Genomic DNA, 22,681 nt, shown 5'->3' with positions numbered 1-22,681 from the left:
GCCGGGCCGCCGGCGCTCGGGTCCGCCTCTGACTGCGGCGCGGCGGGGCGATGTGTGATTACCATGGCGAGGAGCCTCTGTCCGGGCGCCTGGCTCAGGAAACCCTACTACCTCCAGGTAGGCCGGCGGCGAGCGCGCCGCGCGCCCCCCTCGCCGCGCGGGACTGGCCCGCCTCCCTCCTCCTTCCCCGGGTCAGCGCCCGCCCGAACCCCGCTGCCCCCTGCTGTCCGCACCTGGCGGCGCGCCCTCCCCGCCGCGCGGCGCCGCAGCCCCCGAGGCAGCGCTGCCCTGTCCCCACCGCTGCCCCGGCCGGCCCGGCTCGGGAACCCAGGTCTCTCGGCCCGGCTCGCCCTCGCACCGCCGGCCCCCCAGGAGCCACGAGACATGACTTGGGGGGCGACCCGACACCCCTGGCAGTCGGGGCCCGGCGGTCTAGGCTCGGGACGTGCCCCTGTCTCTCCCCGGTCCCGTGCGCTCCCCCTTCCCCGGTGGGCCCCGCAGGTCGGCTGTTCTCGACTCTGTGCCCTGGGTCTTCAAACGGTGGTGGGTAAGGTGGTGTGTCATTCCTCCATATTTTAGAAAAGGATGGCAATTTGTCACAGCAGTGTTTCCCCCGAGCGCCCGAGAAGCGGCGTGTGCCTCGTGCTGAGCTCCTTGGTTCTGTCTTCCCTTCGCCCGTGATTGAAATGGGAGGCAGGACTCAGAAACCCGGACGAGTTGGATGGGTGTTTGCTTTTTAGAAGGAAAGGGAACCGTGTCTGGTGGCGATCTCAAACACCCCAGCAACGCAAACGTTATTCTCAGTCATGTCATGTGTCCTGTTCCTGTGTTCATTTTTCATGATTCCCGGTCCACCCTCTGTCCCGCTGTCAGTTGGTGCCTTCGAACCCTTCTACTGCCTTCAGGTGCTGTTGGTCACCAGGGGGACCTAGTAGTCACCGTGATTAGCTGAGCGCAAATCCATCACCCCATTGGGAAAACAACTACAAATCAATGCCTGGCGTGGGTCGGCAGTATTGTCTGCATTCAGAGGACAGTCTTCTGTTACCGCTTACACGAAAAGGCTGCAATGAATTGGCAATTTTGGAACAGGAGTTCATGCTCAGCTGGTGCTTTTATAAATTATTTTAAGAGTTGAGAAGTCACCATCACGGGGCAAGTAAATCTTAGGTTTTTGTTTGGAAATTGCAGGTGTAAACCATTACCCTGCCATGCTGCAGATTGGGAGCATGGTTGGACAACCCACGATACGCTGGGTGTAGGAGTTAAAGCGAGCGCCCTGGTCTTTGTAGCGGCTCCACCGGTAGTAACTGTGCCTTGAGTAAACGTGGAGCAACCCAGTCTAGAATTCAACCCAGGCCAGGTGGTAGGTACCTTATGTGAGCAAAATGATACCTTTCCAGATTCGATCCCCCAAATAAGTTTACTGGGTTATTGAAAACGTTGTTTTGTTCTTTTTACTGAAAATATTTAGCTATTTATTTTTAATCTTTTAGGTTTCGTGGCAGGTTTTGTTTTAGACTTTGCTTGTCTTGGCTTTACATGTTCTCCACAGATATGGATGTGACATTTTTTTGGCATTACAGCACACAAGCTTTCAGATTGGCTGCGTTAAGATTAGTTTTGCAAATATTTGTTTACATTAATGGCAAACAGTTGGTATTTCTGCATGGAGGCATGGAACAGACTTTTTTATTGTGCACATCATTATCTGTTATCAAATTAAGGTAAACTGATTTTAAGCATTTCAAAAGGATTTGGGGGCATAGTGATATTTAAGTAGGCTATTTCTATATAAAGTATTGATTAAACAGAAACTTTATTGATTATGGTATTACTTGAGATAAATTTAAAACTTGGGAACTTGGGGGACTGGTGTTTTAAACATTGTCTTGGTATTTATATTTATTATCTTTATGAATTTTCTTGTTAGTTGTCGATTTACTAGTAACCAGTTTTTTAAAAAGGCCTTCAGATTACTCAAGTTTCATATTATCTTTTGTTCCCTGTTACCTAAATACCTCATCTTCTGCTTTTTGTACTTCCTCTACCAGTAGGTGCTTCAAACTCAAAAGTTGTTTTGGTCAATTCATTTTGTTCATTAGCTTCCACAAATAAATGAGATCATGTGATATTTGTCTTTCCCAGATTGGCTTATTTCGCAAAATGAATTGACCAGCAAAATAAGACCTGAAGCATGGAGGCATGGAACAGACTGACATACCTCAATGTGGGGTTGGGGGGGACAAGAAGACATAAACCAAAGAACTTATATACTTACATGCATAGCTCATGGACGTGGGCAATAGGGTAGTGAAAACTTGGGCGGGCGGGGTAGGGGCTGGGAGGGGGATTACGGGGAGAGGAAATGGGAGATATTTATAATGATGTCAATAATAAAAATATATTTTAAAAATTGTTTTAGGCAAAGTCAAAATATATTTTTAGCTGAGTCTATTATATAGCTGCTCAGTTTCTCAGCCACTGAAGGTTAATTTAATATCTACAGTACTACTTTTTCTTATTTTTATTTTTTAAAATATATTTTTATTTATTTCAGAGAAGAGGGGAGAAGGAGAGGGATAGAAACATCAATGATGAGAGAGAATCATTGATTGGCTGCCTCCTGCATGCCCCCTACTGGGGATTGAACCCGCACTGCGGGCATGTGCCCTTGACCAGAATCCAACCTGGGACCCTACAGTCCACAGGCCGTCGAGGCTCTATCCATTGAGTCAAACTAGCTAGGGCTATTTTACTTTTATTTTTTAAAAATATATTTTATTGATTTTTTACAGAGAGGAAGGGAGAGGGATAGAGAGTTAGAAACATCGATGAGAGAGAAACATCCATCAGCTGCCTCCTGCACACCCCCTAACTGGGGATATGCCGCAACCAAGGTACATGCCCTTGACCGGAATCGAACCTGGGACCCTTGAGTCCGCAGGCCGACGCTCTATCCACTGCGCCAAACTGGTTAGGGCTATTTTATTTTTCTTGAGAATAAAACCATGCTCCTTTATTTTTTATTTATTTACATATATATTTTAATATATTACATTGATTTTTTACAGATAAGAAGGGAGAGGGATAGAGAGTTAGAAACATCGATCAGCTGCCTCCTGCATACCTCCTACTGGAGATGTGCCTGCAACCAAGGTACATGCCCTTGACTGGAATTGAACCTGGGACCTTTCAGTCTGCAGGCTGACGCTCTATTCATTGAGCCAGTTAGGGCTAAAACCATGCTCCTTTAAAAACAGCATGAAGCATGAACAAAAGCTGAGTTTTGTTCATTTGTGCATCTCTTTCATTATGACCATGAGAAAGTTTTATTACTTTTTGGTTCCATAGTTTCCATTTCATAAAGTGGAGATTGTAGTTCTTAGTTGAATACATCACATGAATGTAGTAAGGATAAGCTAGGTGAAGGTAAATCTTTACTACATTTTAAATAGAAAGTATGTGAACGTAAACGGTAAATACATGTAGGTAAAAATGTTGAATTCATTCAACCAAAGGTCCCTGGCTTTCCATTCCCCCCCTTTCTTTATTTATTGAGCATTTACTGACCAAAGTGCATGATATAACTCATTTTATTGTCTCAATCACTTAGTAAATATTTGTCACATGCCAGAAACTGTGTGAGGTGGTAGGGATTTTGTGGGAGCTAAGCTAACACCTTTCTGGTCCTTATGGAGCTTAAAATCTAGTCAGGGATATAAACATTAATCAAATAATCTTAGAAATATGTAGTGACAACAGTAAGTGCTATGAAGGAAAAGGAAAGGCACAAAAGACTGCCTGGGAGGAAGAGAACAGTTTATCTCTCTCTTTTAAAAGTATTTTACTCTGGAAAATTGTATACGGACATAAAGCAGAAAAGAATAATGAATTCTCATCACCTATCCGCTGCCCTCAACAATTATCAGTATTTAGTTTCATTTTCCCTTCTCCATATTCTCTTTACAACTACCTAAAGTATTTTCAAGTAAATAAGAGATATCACATCATTTTACCCAAATATCTCAGCATGCATTTCTAATAAATAAGGATAGTTTTAGACATAATCATACTACCATTATCATGCCTACCAGAATTAATATTAACATCAATGTTATTTTTTCCCCACCCTCCTAGAAATGTGTTACCCTGAGAGGACTGAGTAAATTCAATTTGCCATGGAGTGGATTTACTGTGATTTGAGAGGGTCTCTTGGGGGAAAAAACAATAATAAACAAGCATACAAACAATAACTCTCCCTTTACCAGCTTGTTCCTACTGGAAATTCTTCATTTGAGGGAAACTAATTTTCATTTCCTGTCTTGGAAGATAAATGTGTTAGAAAATCAATGTCTCCTTCAAGTAACATTTTCATGTGAGTGTATTATTTCAATTTAAAGTGAGGCTGTAATTAGTCTACAGGTATAAAAGATCGTGTTTTTTTGGGAGGGGAGTGCGGGGGGTAGGGGGAGAGGTGGAACATACAGAAGGAATTGTATTTCAAAGATAGGGGGAAGAGATGTAGGGGCCAGCAAGAAGAAAGGGAGGTTATAGAGACCAGCTTTGTATACTTGTAGTTTTGCAGTTTGTCTTCAACTGGGTGGGGTCAAAAAACAGTTATGTCCTGAGGTGTTCAGGCCTGAGGGCTTACAATTAATTGTCTCTTCCTCCTACAGATTACGGAAAAGCACTTGAAGCAGTTGACTTAAATATAAAGGAGCTTCATTCCCAGTATTTTCATTAATCCAGATATCACTGTGGTAATTGATAACACTTTTAGAGAACTGTAGTATTATGCAATTAATAATTTATTTTCAGCTATAAATAGGCATTTATGGACTCATGTGGGACCTAATCACTGTTTACAGCTTTGTTTATATGGCAAAAGAGATTCTACTGCTTGTGAAGATTCTACTGCGTATGGTATATCCTTAGAGTAGAATATTATTCAGCAATAAAGAAGAATGAAGAACTGATACATGCTATAACATGGATGAACCTTGTAAACATTAAATGTATGAAAGGAGCCAGTCAAAAGAGACCACATAATTATATGGTTCCACTTACATGAAGTATCCAAAGTAGGCAAATCTATGAAGACAGATTCGTTGTTGCCTGGCACTGGGAGGATTTGGGGGAAATGAGTATGGAGTTCCTTTTTGGGGTAATGGAAATGTTCCGATACTGACCCTGGTTGCACAACTTTGTGCTTATGTCTAAAAGAGAACACTGGGTTGTATGCTTTAAATTAATAAATGATATTGGTATATGAATTATACCTCAATAAAGCTGTAAAAAAGGAACTGAGTTTATACCATCGATGTGGTCCTTCTCTCTGCCTCTTGTTGCACATTCTACCAACACCAGCTTTTTGGTGCAGGGAACACTTCTTCCCAAGGAGTGGTTCACACACTCTTTGCCTGTTTGGCATCCCTGTGAGCCAAGCGGGCTGTGAACTGCCTGCAGTAGATAACCAACAACATTTACCTGAACAACAAGCTTCTCATGGCAAGGCATCCTTCCCAGAGTATACTAACTTACACTTGCATCCTTTCCAGCAATTTTTTTGAAACCTTACCAAGGAAATAGTACTTCCTGGTTTGGCTAAATGAACATTGAACACAGTAGAATCCGGACTCTCAGATCAGAAACTGGATGTGTTAACTTATTTAGACCATTTTTAGGCATTATGGTGATACTACCTGTGGCCTGCTGGGTGTGGTAACTGCAACACCTGCATCTGTCTGTTTTTAGCAGTGTGTTTTCTACAAATTAGGATCTATTTTGTTTAGGGTTTGTTTGTTCATAGTCTGAGTGGGACTGATAACACAGCAGCCCTATAATTTGCTGGTTTGGGTTCAGAATACCTTCTTCCTTCTCACTGTCATTAAGACCTAAAGAATGAAAGTTAAGACAATTTAGGGTAATTCTCTATACTTAAATTATACACATTTTCCATCCCGCCTGCATACCCTGTTGCACATAAAAAGCTAGCAAATTCTCCATTTATGAAACACCTACAGCCAACATCATACTCAGTAAGCAAAAACTAAAAGTGTTTCCCTTAAGATCAGGAACAAAACAGGGTTGACCGCTTTCACCACTCTTATTCAACATAGTACTAGAAGTCCTAGTCACAGCAATCAGATAAGAAGAAGAAATAAAAAGCATCTAAACCAGAAAGGAGGAAGTAAAACTGCCATTATTCACAGATGACATGATATTGTACACATAAAACCCTAAAGACTCCACCAAAAAACTATTAGGTCTAATATGTGAATTTGGCAAAGTAGCAGGATACAAAATTAATATTCAGAAATTGGTAGCATTTTTATACACCAATAATGAGCTATCAGAAAGAGAAACTTTAAGAAAATAATCCCATTTACTATTCCAACAACAAAAACAAGCTACCTAGGAATAAACTTAGCCAAGGAGATAAAAGACCTATATTTGGAAAACTATAGGATATTGAAGAAAGAAATAGAGGAAGATACAAGCAGGTGGAGGCATATACCGTGTTCATGGACTAGAAGAATTAATATCATAAAAATTTCCATGCTACTCAAAGCAATCTATAGATTCAATGCAATTCCTATTAAAATATCAATGGCATATCTCACAGATCTAGAACAAATATTCCAAAAATTTATATGGAACCAAAAAAGACCCCTAATAGCCTCAGCAATTTTGAGAAAGAAGAACAAAGTTGGAGGGATCACATACCAGATATCAAATTGTACTACAAAGCCATTGTAACCAAAACAGTCTACTACTGGCATAAGAACAGGTATATAGATCTATGGAACAGAACAGAGAGCCCAGAAATCAACCCATAGTTTCATGGTCAATTAATAGTTGACAAAGGAGGCAAGAGCATACAATTGTGTGAAAGTCTCTTCAATAAATGGTGGTGTAAAAATTGGACAGGTACATGCAAAAAAAAGAAAGAAAGAAAAGAAAGAAAGAAAGAAAGAAAGAAAGAAAGAGAAAGAAAGGGAAAAGAAAGAAAGAAAGAGAAAAGAAAGAAAGAAACTGTACTACCAACTTACACCATATACAAGAATAAACTCAAGCCTGGGCAGCATGGCTCAGGGGTTGATCATCGACCTATGAACCAGGAGATCACAGTTCAATTCCCGGTCAGGGCACATGCCTGGGTTGCAGGCTTGATCCCCAGTAGAGTGTGTGCAGGATACAGTTTATCAATGATTCTCTCTCATAATAGATGTTTCTATCTCTCCCTCTCTCTTCCTCTCTGAAATCAATAAAAATATTTTTTTAAAAAGAATAAACTCAAAATGGATAAAAGACTTAAATGTAAGTCACAAAGCTATAAAAATCCTAGAAGAAAACATAGGCAATAAAACCTTAAACATCTTTCAATATTTTTGCCTATATATCTTCTAGGGCAAGGGAAACAAAAAAACAAGTGGGACTACATCAAACTGAAAAGCTTCTTCACGGCAAAAGAAACCATCAACAAAATGAAAAGGGAACCCACTGTATGAGAGAACATATTTGCCCATGATACATCTGATAAGTGGTTAATTTACAAAATATATAAAGAACTTATACAACACAACACCCTGAAATCAAACAATCCAATTAAAAATGGGCAAGGGACCTGATAAAGAAGACATACAGATAGCCAATAGACATATGAAAAAATGGTCAGCGTCAATAATCATCAGAGAGATGTAAATTAAAACTACAATGAAGTATCACTTCATACCTGCCAGAAAGGCTACCATCAATAAATCAACAAAAAAACAAGTGCTGGTGAGGATGTGGAGAAAAGTCCTCTCAAAAATGAGTACTCTAGCAGTTTCAAAATATTAAAAATGGAACTGCCTTTTGACCCAGTGATCCTACTTCTTGGTATATATCCTAAGAATCCTAAAACACCAATAAGAAAGAATATGTGTACCCCTATGTTCATAACAGCATTATTTACAATAGCCAAGATCTGGAAGCAGCCCATGTGCCCATCAGTAGATGAATGGATAAAAAAAGCCATGGTGTGCCCTGCCTGATTTGGCTCAGTGAATAGAGTGTCGGCCTGTGGACTGAAGGGTCCGGGGTTCAATTCCAGTCAAGGGCACATGCCCGGGTTGTGGGGCTTGATTCCCCAGTAGGGGGCGTGCAGGAGGCAGCCGATTGATGATTCTTTCTCATCATTGATGTTTCTATCCCTCTCCCTTCTTCTCTGAAATCAATTAAATATATATATATATATATATATATATATATATATATATATATATACACACACACACACTAGTATATAAAAGCCATGGTGCTCTAGCTGGTTTGGCTCAGTGGATAGAGTGTCAGCCTGCAGACTGAAGGGTCCTAGGTTGGATTTTGGTCAGGGACACATGGCCGGGTTATAGGCTTGATCCCTGGTGGGGGGGCATGTGGGAGGAAGCTGATCAATGATACTCTCTCATCATTGATGTTTCTCTCTCATCATTGATGTCTGTCTCTCTCTCTCTCTCTCTCTCTCTCTCTCTCTCTCTCTCTCCCTTCCTCTCTGAAATCAATTTAAAAATATATATATATAAAAGCCATGGCACATTTACACAATGGAATATTATGCGGGTATAAAAAACGAAGGAGCTCTTACCCTTTGTGACAGCATGGATGGGTCTGGAGATTGTTATGATAAGTGAAATAAGCCAGCCAGAGAAAGACAAATGCCATATGATTTCACTCATGTGGAATCTAATGAACAAAATAGAACCAGAGGCATGAATACATGTAATAGACTGACTGAGATCAGAGGGAGGAGGGGTAGACGGGTCTGGATAAAAGGTAAGAGTAGCTAAAGAATACATATACATAGCCCATGGACACAGACAACAGTGTGGTGAAGGCCAGGGGACGGTTGGCAGGGCCTGGTGGAGGTGGGTAAGGAGTGGTGGTGATGGGAAGTGGGGAACATCTGTAATAGCGTCAACAATTTTTTAAAAAAGCTAGCAGTCTAATGAAATTTGAAATCTCAGGTACTTGCATAGTACTTCTGAAGGTTTTTAAGCCCTTTGGAGTGCAAAAGTTTTAAATTTCTTGAGGTGTCATCCTATTAAAAATGACTACTCTAGCAGCCTCATTGTGTGTTCAATAAGGCTGTCATGAATGAGTGGATAGATGGCGTGTTCTAATTAGGGTGTTAGCACTTGTCGTTTCTGACACCTGGCTCTTTGGCTTATATTAGTACTATTTTTCAAACATGACTGCTGTAATTAGTTTGGTTCTTTATAACTTAATGTGGATGTTTTGTGGGATTTAGTACCAGATAGGATTACTGATATAGATTACCTGGTAGTAGAGACAATGTTGACAAATACTATGTATAGGAAGAGTAATATGACTTCTTGCCCATTTCCAGCCTCCAGGATTATTTTAAATCTAAGGATAATTAGAGCATAAGGTTGTTCATTATTCCCCAAAGGCTTTAGACCAATGGCTCTCAACCTTCCTAATGTGGAGACCCTTTAATACAGTTCCTCATGTTGTGGTGACCCCCAATTTCATTGTTACAAATTGAACATAATTAAAGCATAGTGATTAATCACAAAAACAATATGTAATTATATATGTGTTTTCCGATGGTCTTAGGTGACCCCTGTGAAAGGGTCGTTTGAGCCCCCAAAGGGGTCGCGACCCACAGGTTGAGAAACGCTGCTTTAGAGGAAGAAGGACTATAGGTGGTGCGGTTCTCGTTGGCTTTATCAGACTTGTTTTTCAGAGCTGTGCTTTTGCCTTTGGTTGAAACTAAATCTCCAGAACTACATCAGCTGTCTGGAGATGGTGCAGAAAGCATATGCGTTCCATAAATGTCTTAAATGCAAGCACAGAATTATAATGCAGCTATTTGATATTTCCATTAGTTGCTTTTATACCCCTGTTGGAAACTCAAATAAAAGGTGAATTCTCAGGCAGATTTCATGTTTACCACTTTCAGGCTGGAGCACACAGTAAAAAGTGTTTCTTCATTGTCATCTTCCCAGTGCCCCAGTTTTTCATCTTGATGAATTATAGTGTTGCTTCATATTCTCTGTACAAGAGTTTTCTTCCTTCCTTCCTTTCTTCCTTTCTGCCTTCTTTTCTTCTTTTCTTTCTTTCTCTCTTTCTTTTTTAGCAGTTTAGGTACATTTTAATGTTTTCCTTTCTTAAAGTTGACTCTAAAAACAGTACTGTACCAATCTGTTAAATACTAACTTTTTATATTATCTGATTGAAAAGGTAAATGTAACACATTTCTAACATACCTATTTCTAGACATTAAAACAATTTGTGAATAATTTTCCTTTTCATCTACAATGTATATGAATATAAAATATCAGGATATTGTAATATGAAAATGTTTTAAAACCCCAAAATACTAATGGCTGAGTTTTTCTTCCAAAGTAAGAAGTTTTTTTTTTATTTTTTGGCTGACTATTTAATGAAATGAAATAATTATCTTTTTTAGATGTGATCAATCATTTTCAGGTATTATGGTTATTTTTGTTTGGTTGGTTTTTTATTGTGGCCCAAAACACATAACATAAAGTTTACAACCTTTACCATTTTTTTAAAAAATATATTTTATTGATTTTTTACAGAGAGGAAGGGAGAGGAATAGAGAGTTAGAAACATCGATGAGAGAGAAACATCGATCAGCTGCCTCCTGCACACCCCCTACTGGGGATGTGCCCGCAACCAAGGTACATGCCCTTGACTGGAATTGAACCTGGGATCCTTGAGTCCACAGGCTGACGCTCTATCCACTGAGCCAAACCGGTTAGGGCAACCTTTACCATTTTTAAGTGTTTAGTACAGCACTGTTAACTATATGCACATTGTTGGCAACAGATCTCTAGAACTTTTTTTATCTTGCAAAACTGAAACTCGGCCTATTGAACAAACCCCCATTTTGCTGCACCCCCCTCTCTCCAGCCTCTGGTAACCACATTCTACTTTCTGTTTCTGTCTGTTTGACTTCTTTAGATACCTCATATAAGTAGAAGTAGGCAGTATTTGTGTGTGTGTGTGTGTTTTTTTTGTGACTGGCTTATTAAAGTGGTATTGCTGGATCATAGGGTAATTCTATTTAAAAATTTTTGAAGAATCTCCATACTGTTTTCCATAGTGGCTGTGCCATTTTACATTCCAACCAACAACTCACAGGGTTCCAATTTCTCCACATCCTCACTGGCATTTGTTATTTTTTGTTTTTATTTTGTTTTTGAGTGTGACTTTCATAACAGGTGTAAGGTAATAGCTCATTGTGGTTTTGATTTGCATTTCCTTGAGGATCAGTGTTTGGAGTCCTTTTTATATTATCTGATTGAAAAGGTAAATGTGACACATTTCTAACATACCTATTTCTAGACATTAAAATAATTTGTGAATAATTTCCCTTTTCATCTACAATGTATATGAATATAAAATTTCAGGATATTGTAATATGAAAATGTTTTAAAACCCCAAAATACTAATGGCTGAGTTTTTCTTCCAAAGAAGTTCCTGCAGTGTTTGCATGCTTCAATCATTTTTTCATGCGCTTGTTAGTCATTCTTTAGAGAAAGTTCCTCTTTATCTTACAGTTCTGTAGATTAGAAATCTAGGCACAGTGTGGCCCAGCTGGTTCTCTGTTCTAGGTTTCACCAGGTTGAAAATCAAGGTGTCGCTGGGAATGAATTGGCTTCCAGGCTTTTTGTGGACATTGTCAGAATTCAGTTCCATACAGTTGTAAAGCTGAGGTCTCCATTTCCTTGCTGGCTGCTGGCTGGTAGTTGTCCTCAGCTTGAGGCTGCCTACATTCCTTGGTTCATGGTCCCCATTCTCCATCTTCAAAGCCAGCAACAGTGGTTGGAATCCTTTGCTTTCTTTCAATCTTTCTGACTTTCTCTCCTGCCTCTTCTCTCTGACTCTTTTGCCTTCCTCTTCTGTTTTAGGGACTCTGTGATTACGTTGGGGCCACCTGGATAATCCAGGATAGTATCTCTATTTTACTTTATTTTATTATTATTATTATTTCTGCCGTGAAGGGCTCAGATGGAATGCTATGAAGCCCTGAGAGTGTGCAGAGGCGTTGGGTCCCAGTCTTGAGGTTGAACACTTCCTGATTTGTACTGGGGAACATAACTGTGGTGATTTACTGGGAGCTGCCGGGGAGGCCCTGGCCTTACCTAGGGCCTGTGCGATGGGGTTGAGGTGGCCCTCTGCTCTGCCTGCTGGGGTGGACATTCTTGCCCTCTGGCCTGGGAGGGGGTGGGGGGTGGGGCCTGCCCCTGTCCTAGGGCCCCACTTCTGCCTCCTCACTGTATTCTCATCTGAACTGTAATGGTCTGGGGCACCACCATCTTACCACCTGACTGGCTCCTTGAAGACACATTCCTGAGACAGGATCTGGCACAGGTGCTTGGTGAGTCAGTGCAGGAGTAAGCCTGAGTGGTTCCAGATATGTTTTGCTATGGACATCTCTGTTGCAATCCCTTTTCTTTTCTTTTTTTTTAAAAATCTTTATTGTAGAAAGTATTACATATGTTTCCCTTTTTCCCCCTCCAGCCCTCCCCCATCCCCCCTTCCTGCCCCAGGCCTTCAGCACCCTATTGTCTGTGTCTATGGGTTATGCATTCAAGGTCTATGGTTGATTACCTCCCACCCACCTTCCCTCTGAGATTCTGCACTCTTTTCTATGCTTCCATGTGTCAGGGTCCATTCCGTTCATAGGTTTATTTTCTTAGATTCCACGTATGAGTGTGATCATGTGGTACTTGTCTTTCTCTGACTGACTTATTTCTCTTAGCATGATACTCTCCAGGTCCCTCCATGCTGTCTCAAAGGGTAAGAGATCCTGCTTTTTTACTGCTGCATAGTATTCCATGGTAGAAATGTACCATAACTTTTTTATCCACTCCTCTACTGATGGACACTTGGACTGTTTCCAGATCTTAGCTGTTATAAATTGTGCTGCTATGAACATAGGGGTGCATACATTCTTTCTAACTGGTGCTTTGGGTTTCTTAGGATATATTCCTAGAAGTGGGATCACTGGGTCAAATGGCAGTTCCATATTTAGTTTTTTGAGGAAACTCCATACTGTTTTCCATAATGGCTGCACCAGTCTGCATTAGTATCTCTATTTTAAGAGTCAGCTGATTTAGTAACCTTAGTTTCAACTGCGAAGCTCCTTCACAGCAGTACCTAGATTAGTGTTTGATTAAATAACCAGGGGTTGGGAATCAAGAGGGAGATATCTTTAGAATTCTGCTTATCACAGAAAGAATATAAATGAATTCTGACAGTTAAAAAAAAGTAAATCATTTTCTAAAATATTTTATTTGTTTCTTTCCCGTTACTATTAGGTTTAAAGCTGTTGCCATAGAAAATATTTTATGAGAGTCACTGTTGTATTTATCATTCCAGCATTTACTGTGAGAGGAATTTTGGGTATTTATTAAAAAGAAAGAAAATGCAAATAGCTGCTGAACAATCACATGTGGAAATACTTGTTTTTATTATAATACAGTTGACCCTTGAACAACACGGGTTTGAACTTATCAGGTCCACTTGTACGTGGACTTTTTTCAATAAATATATTTTTCCTTTTTTATGATTTTCTTAGTAACATTTCTTTTCTGTAGCTTACTTTATTGTAAGAATACAGTTTATAATACATATAACATGCAAAATATGTGTTAATTGGCTGTTATTGTTAAGGCATCCAGTCAACAGTAGGCTATTAGTAGTTAAGTTTGGGGGTTAATTAATTGTCATACTTGGATTTTCTGTAAAGGGGGAGGAGTCAGTGTCCTTAAGCTCAAGTTGTTGAAGGGTCAACTGTAGATGCAGTTCTTAAATCTTTTTGTACCCTTATACAGACTAGAGTAAGGGGTTTGAACTCTAAGAAGAGATTCTTTGAAGTGTAACCTATTTGTTTCTGTTTATCACCGTAATTAATTTTGTTTTTCTTTACTCCTTAATGAAGATAATACTTGGTTTTGTTTTCATGTGTCCGCTTACAACATTTTCAATTACACCTGATCCAGTAGAACTCAATTTGTCCCCAATGAAGGCACGCTGGTCCTGTCCTTTATCCTGAGTGTGTGTGTGTGTGTGTGTGTATATATATATATATATATATATATATATATATATATATATATATATATATAATCAGGATGTGCAAAATGATGTAGTATAGTGCACATATTTTTATGTATATTCAAAAAGATTCTGAGAAATTGAACACCAAGAACAAACTTTCTCCTGCTTGCTTACTCTTTTTTAAAAATTTTATTTTTCGCCCTAGCCAGTTTGGCTCAGTGGATAGAGCGTCAGCCTGCAGATTGAAGGGTCCTGGGTTTGATTCCGATCAAGGGCACATGCCCGGGTAGCAGGCTCAATCCCCAGTAAGGGGCATGTGGGAAGCAGCCAATCAATGATTCTCTATCATCATTAATGTTTCTATCTCTCTTTCCCTCTCCCTTCCTCTCTCAAATCAATAAAATATATTTTAAACAATATATATATTTGATTTCAGAGAGAGGAAGGGAGAGGGAGAGAAGCATCAATGATGAGAGAGAATCATTGATTGGCTGCTTCCTGCACACCCCATACTGGGGATCGAGCCTACAACCTGGGCATGTGCCCTGACTGAGAATGGAACCCTGACCTCTTGGTTCATGGGTTGGTGCTCAACCACTGAGCCATACCAGCTGGGCATGCATTCTTACTCTTTACTGTTACCACCACCACAATCATAATCCTCATCATTGTCACCATAATTGAGGTCCTGTCACTTCAGTTTTTTCTATTCTGTCAATCCTCTCTGGCTTCTCTCCTTTTCCTGTTCAGTCAGGATCCCATGATCTGTCGTTTTAACTACTCTTCTGTGCTCACTTACCAACTCCTTGCTTCTCTGATCTTTCTTTCTTGCCCTGATACTCCCACAATTTCCCTTTGTTCTCATCTTCCTTTGCCCCCCTGCTACTCCAGGACTCTAGCCTTCTTCTCATTTTCATTTTGTACATTCTCCTTGGGTAATTGCATCTCTTCACATGGCTTCCACTGCACCGCAAATACGAATGGATCTCAACTCTGTCACCAGCCCAAACCTCTCCCCGAGAACTTCAGATTTGCATTTCCAGCTGCTTATTTTATATCTGTTAGCACTTCATATTCAACATGTCCAAATCTAAACCCGCCCTTCCAACTTGCTTCTTTTCCTGTTTCAGTTAGTGATACTCTTCAGTTACTCAAGAGAGAAATATATCTAAATCTTTCTAGACTCTCTCTCTTTCCTTACCCTCATATTTAATCCCTCAGCAGGTCCCCTAGTGCATCTCCTAAATAATATTTGATTGTAGCACCCCTTCTTCCTTTTCCTTACACAGTGTTATCAACTATAGTTACCATGTTATACATTAGATCTTCAGATCTTATTTACCTTATAGCTGAAAGGTTGTACCCTTTTACCAATCTCTTCCTGTTTCCTCGACCTCCTAGCCCCTGACAACCATTTTTCTGCTGTTTCTATGAGTTTGACTTAAAAAATATTTTTTTAAATTTCATATATAAGTGCTAATACTCAGTATTTATCTTTTCCTGTCTGGCTTATGTCACTTAGCGTAATACCCTCAAGTTCTATCCATTTTGTCACAAATGGCAGAATTTCTTTTTGTTCTCATGTCTGAATAATATTCCGTTGTGTGTGTATGTATCACACCTTCTTTATTCATTCATCTGTTGATGGGTACCTAGATCGTTTTCATATCTGAGCTATTGCGATAATGCTGCAAAGAACCTGGGAATGCACATATCTCTTTGATATCTTATCTTCATATCCTTTGGATATTTACCCAGAAGTACCCAACTGAATTATGTGGTAGTTTTTAATTTTTTTGTAGAACCTCCACACTGTTTTCCATAGTGGCTGTACCAATTTACATCCTCACCTATAGTGCCAACAGTTATCTCTTATCTTTTTGATGATGACTATCCTGACAAGTGTGAGGTGATATTTCATTGTGGTTTTGACTTGCATCTGCCTGATGATGAGTGATAGGGAGCACCTTTTCAGCCATTTGTCTCTGCTAGTACCACAATTTGCTCCTTTTGTCTCTTCGGCCCACTGCCATAGTCTCCAGAATGGCCTTCCTACCTCGTTTACATCAGATACATCCTTCACATTGCTGCCGGAGTAATCTTCCCCAACGTGCAAATCTGATCAGCTCTCCCTCCCTGCTGGTGAAATCCTTCCGTGGCTTTCCATGGCCTTCAAGAGACTGTGCAGATTTCTAAGCATGGCCCTTTATTTCTGGCCCTTTCTCTCTCTCTCTCTCTCTCTCTCTCTCTCTCTCTCTCTCTCTCTCTCTCTCTCTCTCTCTTTCAACCCTTATTCCTTCCTGCTAGGAGGTGCCATCTCATTTATTGAAAGAAAACAAAACAAAACAGGGGAAACACATGTCTTAATAAGTGCAGTCTGTTAAAATCCTATTAAAACATATGGGTCAGGGGCAAGTAAAAATAATCAGAGGGTCACTGTAGGAAAAACCTTAAGTCTGGCACCTGGGAGATCTCTGGAGAGGAAGCAGTGGGAAAAACTTCATATTCTGAAGGAGACACCCCTCTCCCATTTTCCCTCTCGCCGGCTTAATCCCACCAGAAACTACCAAGATGCCCCGGAATAAAAGGTTTCAAGTTCAATAGTCACACTCTCTCCAAATACAAAAAGCAGTTACAATTCAACTCAACACAGAAGCTTGTGTGCAAAGTTAAGGGAAACTGAGATTGTATAAAAAGTTAGGTTAAAGTTGATTTTGTGGTTTTGTTTTGAGGGTGTGGTTCTTCATTGATTGCCTGAACTCAGCAAAGAAATGGTTATCCTGATGAAGTATCAACAGCCAACCCACAGTAAAAACAGACAAATTCTAAAAATTAACAAAAGCATAATCACCAAAAAAAATCTGTCACTGCTTCCTCACTCCTATTTTGTTTTTTTGCTTTTTAAACTTTTTTTTAATTTTTTTTTTTTTTAATCCTGAAAAGTAGACAGTAAAACAGCTTCTGGAAGAATTTACAACCAACTGCATGAGGGTCTGGGAAGCTGGGGGCCTGGAGCAGGGCTGGGAAGAATGGACAGAAAGGGGCCCTCCCTCAGTCATTATAGCATCACTGCATGACCAAGGAAGTGGGTGTATTTAGTCAAGAAGGAGGATGGGAAGAAGAGGAGGAAGAGGGAGAAGGTGGGGAGAGAAAGAGAAAATAAAAGGTCATTGTTGTCTGTTTGAAACCAGAGAAAAATGCCCGGCCCTGTGGTTGAAGAAGCCCCTCAGAGGGGAGGCAGTGGGCTGGAGGGAGGCAGCCCTGGGATGACCTGTCCCCCAGCACCACAGGACCCGGTGGGGGCAGATGAGGGGCCATGGTGGGCGCTGGTAGAGGAAGCCGATACAGGAAGCCAGTAGGGGCCTCCGGGGTACACTGGCTACTGAGTGCTTGTGTCTGGCCCTTTCTCTTCTTGCTATTTCACTCCTGCCACTACAACCTCATGAACCATTTGCTCTAGCAATCCTGAAAAAGTTCCAGTTTCCCAAACACACCATGCTCTCTCTGACACATGCTCAGTCTGTCTTCCCCACCTTTTTTTCATTTATTCCCTAGAATGCCCTTCCTGAATTTTCCTGCATCTCTCTTCGCCTGGTTTATTCTCAGCTTCCTAGTTGTCCTTTAAGTTTCAACTCAAAGCAGAGGTGACCTTCCAGCAATCCCTCCCTAACATCCCACACGATGTTAGTGTACCTCCTCCTTGCCACAGACTGTGCGTACATCATATCTGGCACATACTTCTCTTAATAGCACTTACGACATTGAATTGTCATTGGTGGTTTCATGTGTTTCTTCCGCCCCAGACTGTGATCTCCTTGAGAGGTGACATGGCAGTTTCCTCTCTCTATCCCCTGTGCTTAGCTCAGAGTAGATGCTCAATGTATATGTGTTGAATGAGTAAATCAGTATACACACTTGTAGAGACATAGAGTTTTATGGAGCTGATTAGATTAACTTATTCCTTGGTGAAATAAAACGTGTACACAAGTAAAACCCCCCCTTCCACTTCCTTCCTTCCCATCCAGCTTTACTCCTAAAAGGTAGCCTCTTCAAACCACTTATCCTTTTGGATTTCCTGGTGTCTACACTCTGACTTCTGGAACCGTGTGTCTAAAAAGAACTGCACACATCCTAGAAGATGCATAAGTTGCTGAATTTGGGTACTGGAAGAAACTACAGTGGAACCTTGGTTCTCAAACGTAATTCTTTCTGGAAGGCTGCTCATGAAGCGATTTGTTCAAAAACAGAATAATTTTTCCCAATAGAAATAATGTAAATTGAATTAATCTGTTCCAGACCCCTAAATGATTCCACTTTAACCTTTCTTGTATACAGTACATATCGAATGTACTGTTTAATTTATAAATAGACAATTGTTTTCTTAAATATATCTAACCACTCCCTACTAGCCTTGAAGGAATCACTTTCAGCACTTGTTCCAGGGGTGTTTTTCAGGTCAGCATGTGCCATCTTTGCTTATTCACATATCACTGCTAACTGCTTTTCAGTTATCCAAATCAACAACAGTCTTTCTACCTCTTCAGTTGTCTCTGATTATTGTTTCTTTCACACACTTCGCAACATTAGCACTCTTGATAGCCTCTCTATGTTTTAAAATTATGCTAATCGTTGAGCATGAAAGGCAAAACCTGAAGTTTGGTTCCACGACTGAGACATTTTTTCTGTGAACAACTTGGTTGAGAGCCGAATTGAGATGGAAGACATTCAAGAAACAAGGTTTGACTATATTTGATATTTTATTTATTCTCATATACTTTTTATATCTGAAAGTGTTCCTTTTTATCAGAATAGCTGTTGATTTTCTGATTTTGGTTTATTATTATAATAAGTATTTCCCCCTTTTAAGGACACACATGTAATACCTTAATCAATAATAAAAAAAAAGTATTCCCCTTTAAAATCTATTCAAGATTATTCTTATACTAGAGGCCTGGTGCACAAATTCGTGCACTGGTGGGGTCCAGTTGGCCCGCCCCGATGGGGGCTGGTTGGGGACAGGGCTGGCCAGGGTGAGGGGCCACGGTTGTTCCGGTCATTCCGGTCATTCTGCTTTTCAGTCGCTGGGCTTTTATTATATAGGATACTTTTCCCTTCTATTTTTGTATAAGTTACAATATACATATAACAGATTAGTATGGTTATAAGTTTATATAGAATATAAGTAAGTATATAGATATTAGGGATTTATGCTCTAAAATATTTTCAGAGTGTTGTACAATGAAAAAGATTTAGGGCCACAGTTTTGAACAATAAACTTTACCTCTCTTTCTTGATTTATCAACTTTAGGTAATAGCTATTGACTTTCCACCTTAAAAAATGAATATTGAACCCTAGCCAGTTTGGCTCAGTGGCTAGAGCATCAGCCTCTGGACTGAAGGTTCATGGGTTTGATTCTGGTCAAGGGCAGGTACCTCGGTTGCAGGATTGATCAAGAGCATGCAGAGGCAACCAATCGATGTTTCTCTCTCTGTCTCTCCCCTCCCTTCCACTCTCTGTAAAAATCAATGGAAAAATATCCTCTGGTGAGGGTTTTAAAAAAAAGTATTTAACTTTCATACACTACAATCTTATTCTCTTCCAGTGTTTGATAGTTGTATTGTTAATTTTACTTGTTCTGTTGCTTAACTAAGTAACTTCAGATAATGACAACTCTATTTCTCATTTCATTCACTTTTGACAATCTTTGTTGACTTCCCCCTTTTTAAGAAGGGGCATTAGGACATGTGCTCCTTTTTCTATCTATTTTTCCCACTTTGTGTCAGCTTTTACATTTTGTCCTATTATCACAACCAAGTCTCCATATAACTTGAACCTAAAAGATGAGAACTATAAATAGTACTATGTTATTATGACTTACTTGTTAATTCTCATAAAGAAAAATCTCCCTTGTGAACCTGAGACCCATTGACTGCAGCATGAAGTAATTTTCTCCATGTCAGGAAAGCAGGTAGAATTAACAGACCAGTAAAAATGCCTCCTATTATTAAACAAAGTAGAATTTATTACTTCCCAGAAGCTAAACCATATTTCTGCCAGTAGGGAGGAGAATATGTGATGTTTGTACATTCCCTATAAAAAGTTCCTTTTTGTTTATAAGTCATGCTCGCTTGCTTTTAAATATTCCAGCTAGTGAATAATCATTTAAAGCCTAGCCTATGGGATTTGTAATGAAGTAACAGAGTTATGATTTGAGATCATGATGGACCACAGTTTCTCCCATGAGCAGTCAATACACCTTGTTATGTTTAGCTGTCGGGAGTAGATATTTCTGTCATTTGCCACCAAATCTAAGTGATTGAGATTGTTTTGGGGTGCTGGACCATTTTATAATGAGAATGACAACTCTCACATCCATGGAGAGCATTGCAAGTAGGCATTGGCTATCATTTGGTACCATGTTTACAGAAAATAAAAGGAGAGTGAAACATTTTGGGCCCATCCTTCTCTTAGGGTCTGGCAGTTTATGTCTTGAGACCAAACATATCAAAGTTAGTTCTAGTCTAAGATGAAGAGCATCTCTATTTTTAGTAGTCCCTAAAGTATGACTCTATAAATACTTATTGCAGAGCAAGTTTGTGTGCTAGGATTTTCTCTCCAGGGCCAGGGTCATCACTACTGGGCTCTCAAGATTCTAAGTTCATAAGGAAGGACCCTAAGCAGAAATCCCCACACCAGATAAATTGTATATTCTAGAAAATTTACAAGTTTCCTGAAACTGTTTCTAAAGTTCCGTGGGTGGATAAGGGAAATGATTATATTCTTATTTGCACAAGCCCAAGAGAAACAAATCATATTTGATGTACTCTCATTTTGGTTATCATAACAATAGCAGAATGTAATCATATGGACTGCTGCATTATCTGACTGTCTCAGGCTGAACTGTTATTTTAAAAGGGGCAGAATGAAATAAATAATATTTTTTCCTAAAAAAAAAAAAAAAAGATTCTAAGTTCACTAACAACTAGATCCTCTTTTCTCATATTCCATTAATTCCTTTTAATCAGGGTGCATGTAACCTTGCTTCATATTTGAAATGTAGCTTTTTTTTGATGCCTTTTTTTTTTTTTAAATTTTCAATGAGGTCCTAATTGCCTTTATTCTATTTGGGGAAAGGAGTGGGGCATAAGATGCCTTTATCGTAGCCTCACTTTTTCCATACTCTCAGTTCTGTTTTCTATTCTGTGGAATCCCCCTTTGTGACCAATTGCTTTTCTAAGCTACTGCACGGCTGTCTTCCAAGGATTTCCCTCCACTCTTCTCTGTTCTCAGGATCCCATGTCTTCCACTGTCCTGATTTATGCTGTCATTTTACTGGAGTATATCCTGAAATAAATCCTTGAGAAAAAATGTGTGGGAAATAAACTTTCTGAGTCATGGCTAAAACTGTCTTTATTCTACCCGAGTACTTGTTTGTAGTTATGTTGAGTGTAGAATTCTGGGCTGAAAATAATTTTCTTTAGAAAATGTGATGGCATGGTCCCCTTGTCTTCTAACATCTCTTGCTGATAAGAAGCCAGTTTGACTACCAGTCCTTTGTCAGTGACTTGTTTTTCCTGTTCAGAATCTCCTTTTTATATTTATTTTGGAATTGCATTAGGAAATGTACAGACGAGGGTCTTTTATCAGTTAGTTTTATTGAGCACTCACTAAACCCTTTCAGTCTTAAGACTTGCTTCCCTTCTTTGCCCTGTTGAATTTTATTATTTATTGAATAGTTTCTCCCCTTCTTTGTTTCTGGGGTTCTTACTAGTCTAATGTTGTACTTCTTGGATTAGCTCTTTGTCTTTTACAGTTTCTCTATCATTTCTATCCTTTTACGCACATGCTCTTATTCTGAGTTTCTCAGTTTTGTCTTCTAGATCATCTGTTGGTTTTCTTTCCTTTTCTAATCAGTATTTAAGTTCTAAGAATTTTTAATTTAACTTAAAAGTTCTTCCAAGTCCTTTGTTCCTTTTTTTGTGGATTCTGTTCCTGTTTTTTATGGATGCAGTGCTCTCTTGAATCTTTTAATCATAGTAGTTTTTAAAAATCTTTTCTTATGTCCCTAAGTTATATTTGTTCCCCTCAGGGTTCCTTTTTCTATATGTTTTTCTTAGCTCTTCTTTTTCATGCTTCTGATTTCCCTATGTGCCTGGAAATCCTTGGTTGTCTATTTAAATTTTTTTAAATTGAATTTTAGAGACAGAGAAAAGAAACATTGACTTGTTGTTCCACTTATGCATTTATTGGTTGATTCTGCATGTGCACTGACTGGGATCGAACCCACTACCTTGGCCTATTGGGATGGCACTCTAATCAGCGCCTACTGCGCCGGTAGCTCAGTTGTCTAATTATATTTTAGAAAGGACTGGACAAAGTGATGTAGAGGAATGGCGGCATAAGGGCACAACTTTTCCTTTCCCCCGGACATTTCAACAAGTTAACCATCTATAATTCAACAAAGAAATCCCTGCTCAACACAGATGCATGCCTGAGGGACCCAAGCACTAAAACACCTAAAGGTGGGCATCCAGGAATAAATGGGAAAACGAGAAGGGAGGAAAGCGCAGATGATGC

General features: G+C 39.7%; 1 protein-coding gene across 1 annotated transcript in view; it reads left to right on the top strand.

Annotated features, from left to right (window-relative positions):
- Positions 1 to 22,681, top strand: part of DIPK1A (divergent protein kinase domain 1A) — a 126,664-nt gene continuing 103,983 nt past the window's right edge. The window contains exon 1 of the mRNA XM_036352346.1: positions 1 to 117. Within this exon, the coding sequence (XP_036208239.1) occupies positions 64 to 117 (54 nt within the window). The 5' untranslated portion in view covers positions 1 to 63. The remainder of the gene's footprint in view (positions 118 to 22,681) is intronic.

The sequence above is a fragment of the Myotis myotis genome, unplaced genomic scaffold (assembly GCF_014108235.1).
Source record: "Myotis myotis isolate mMyoMyo1 unplaced genomic scaffold, mMyoMyo1.p scaffold_m19_p_2, whole genome shotgun sequence".
Classification (NCBI taxonomy): domain Eukaryota; kingdom Metazoa; phylum Chordata; class Mammalia; order Chiroptera; family Vespertilionidae; genus Myotis; species Myotis myotis.
Note: the sequence above shows the minus strand (reverse complement) of the source record. Positions and strands in the feature narration are given on the sequence as shown.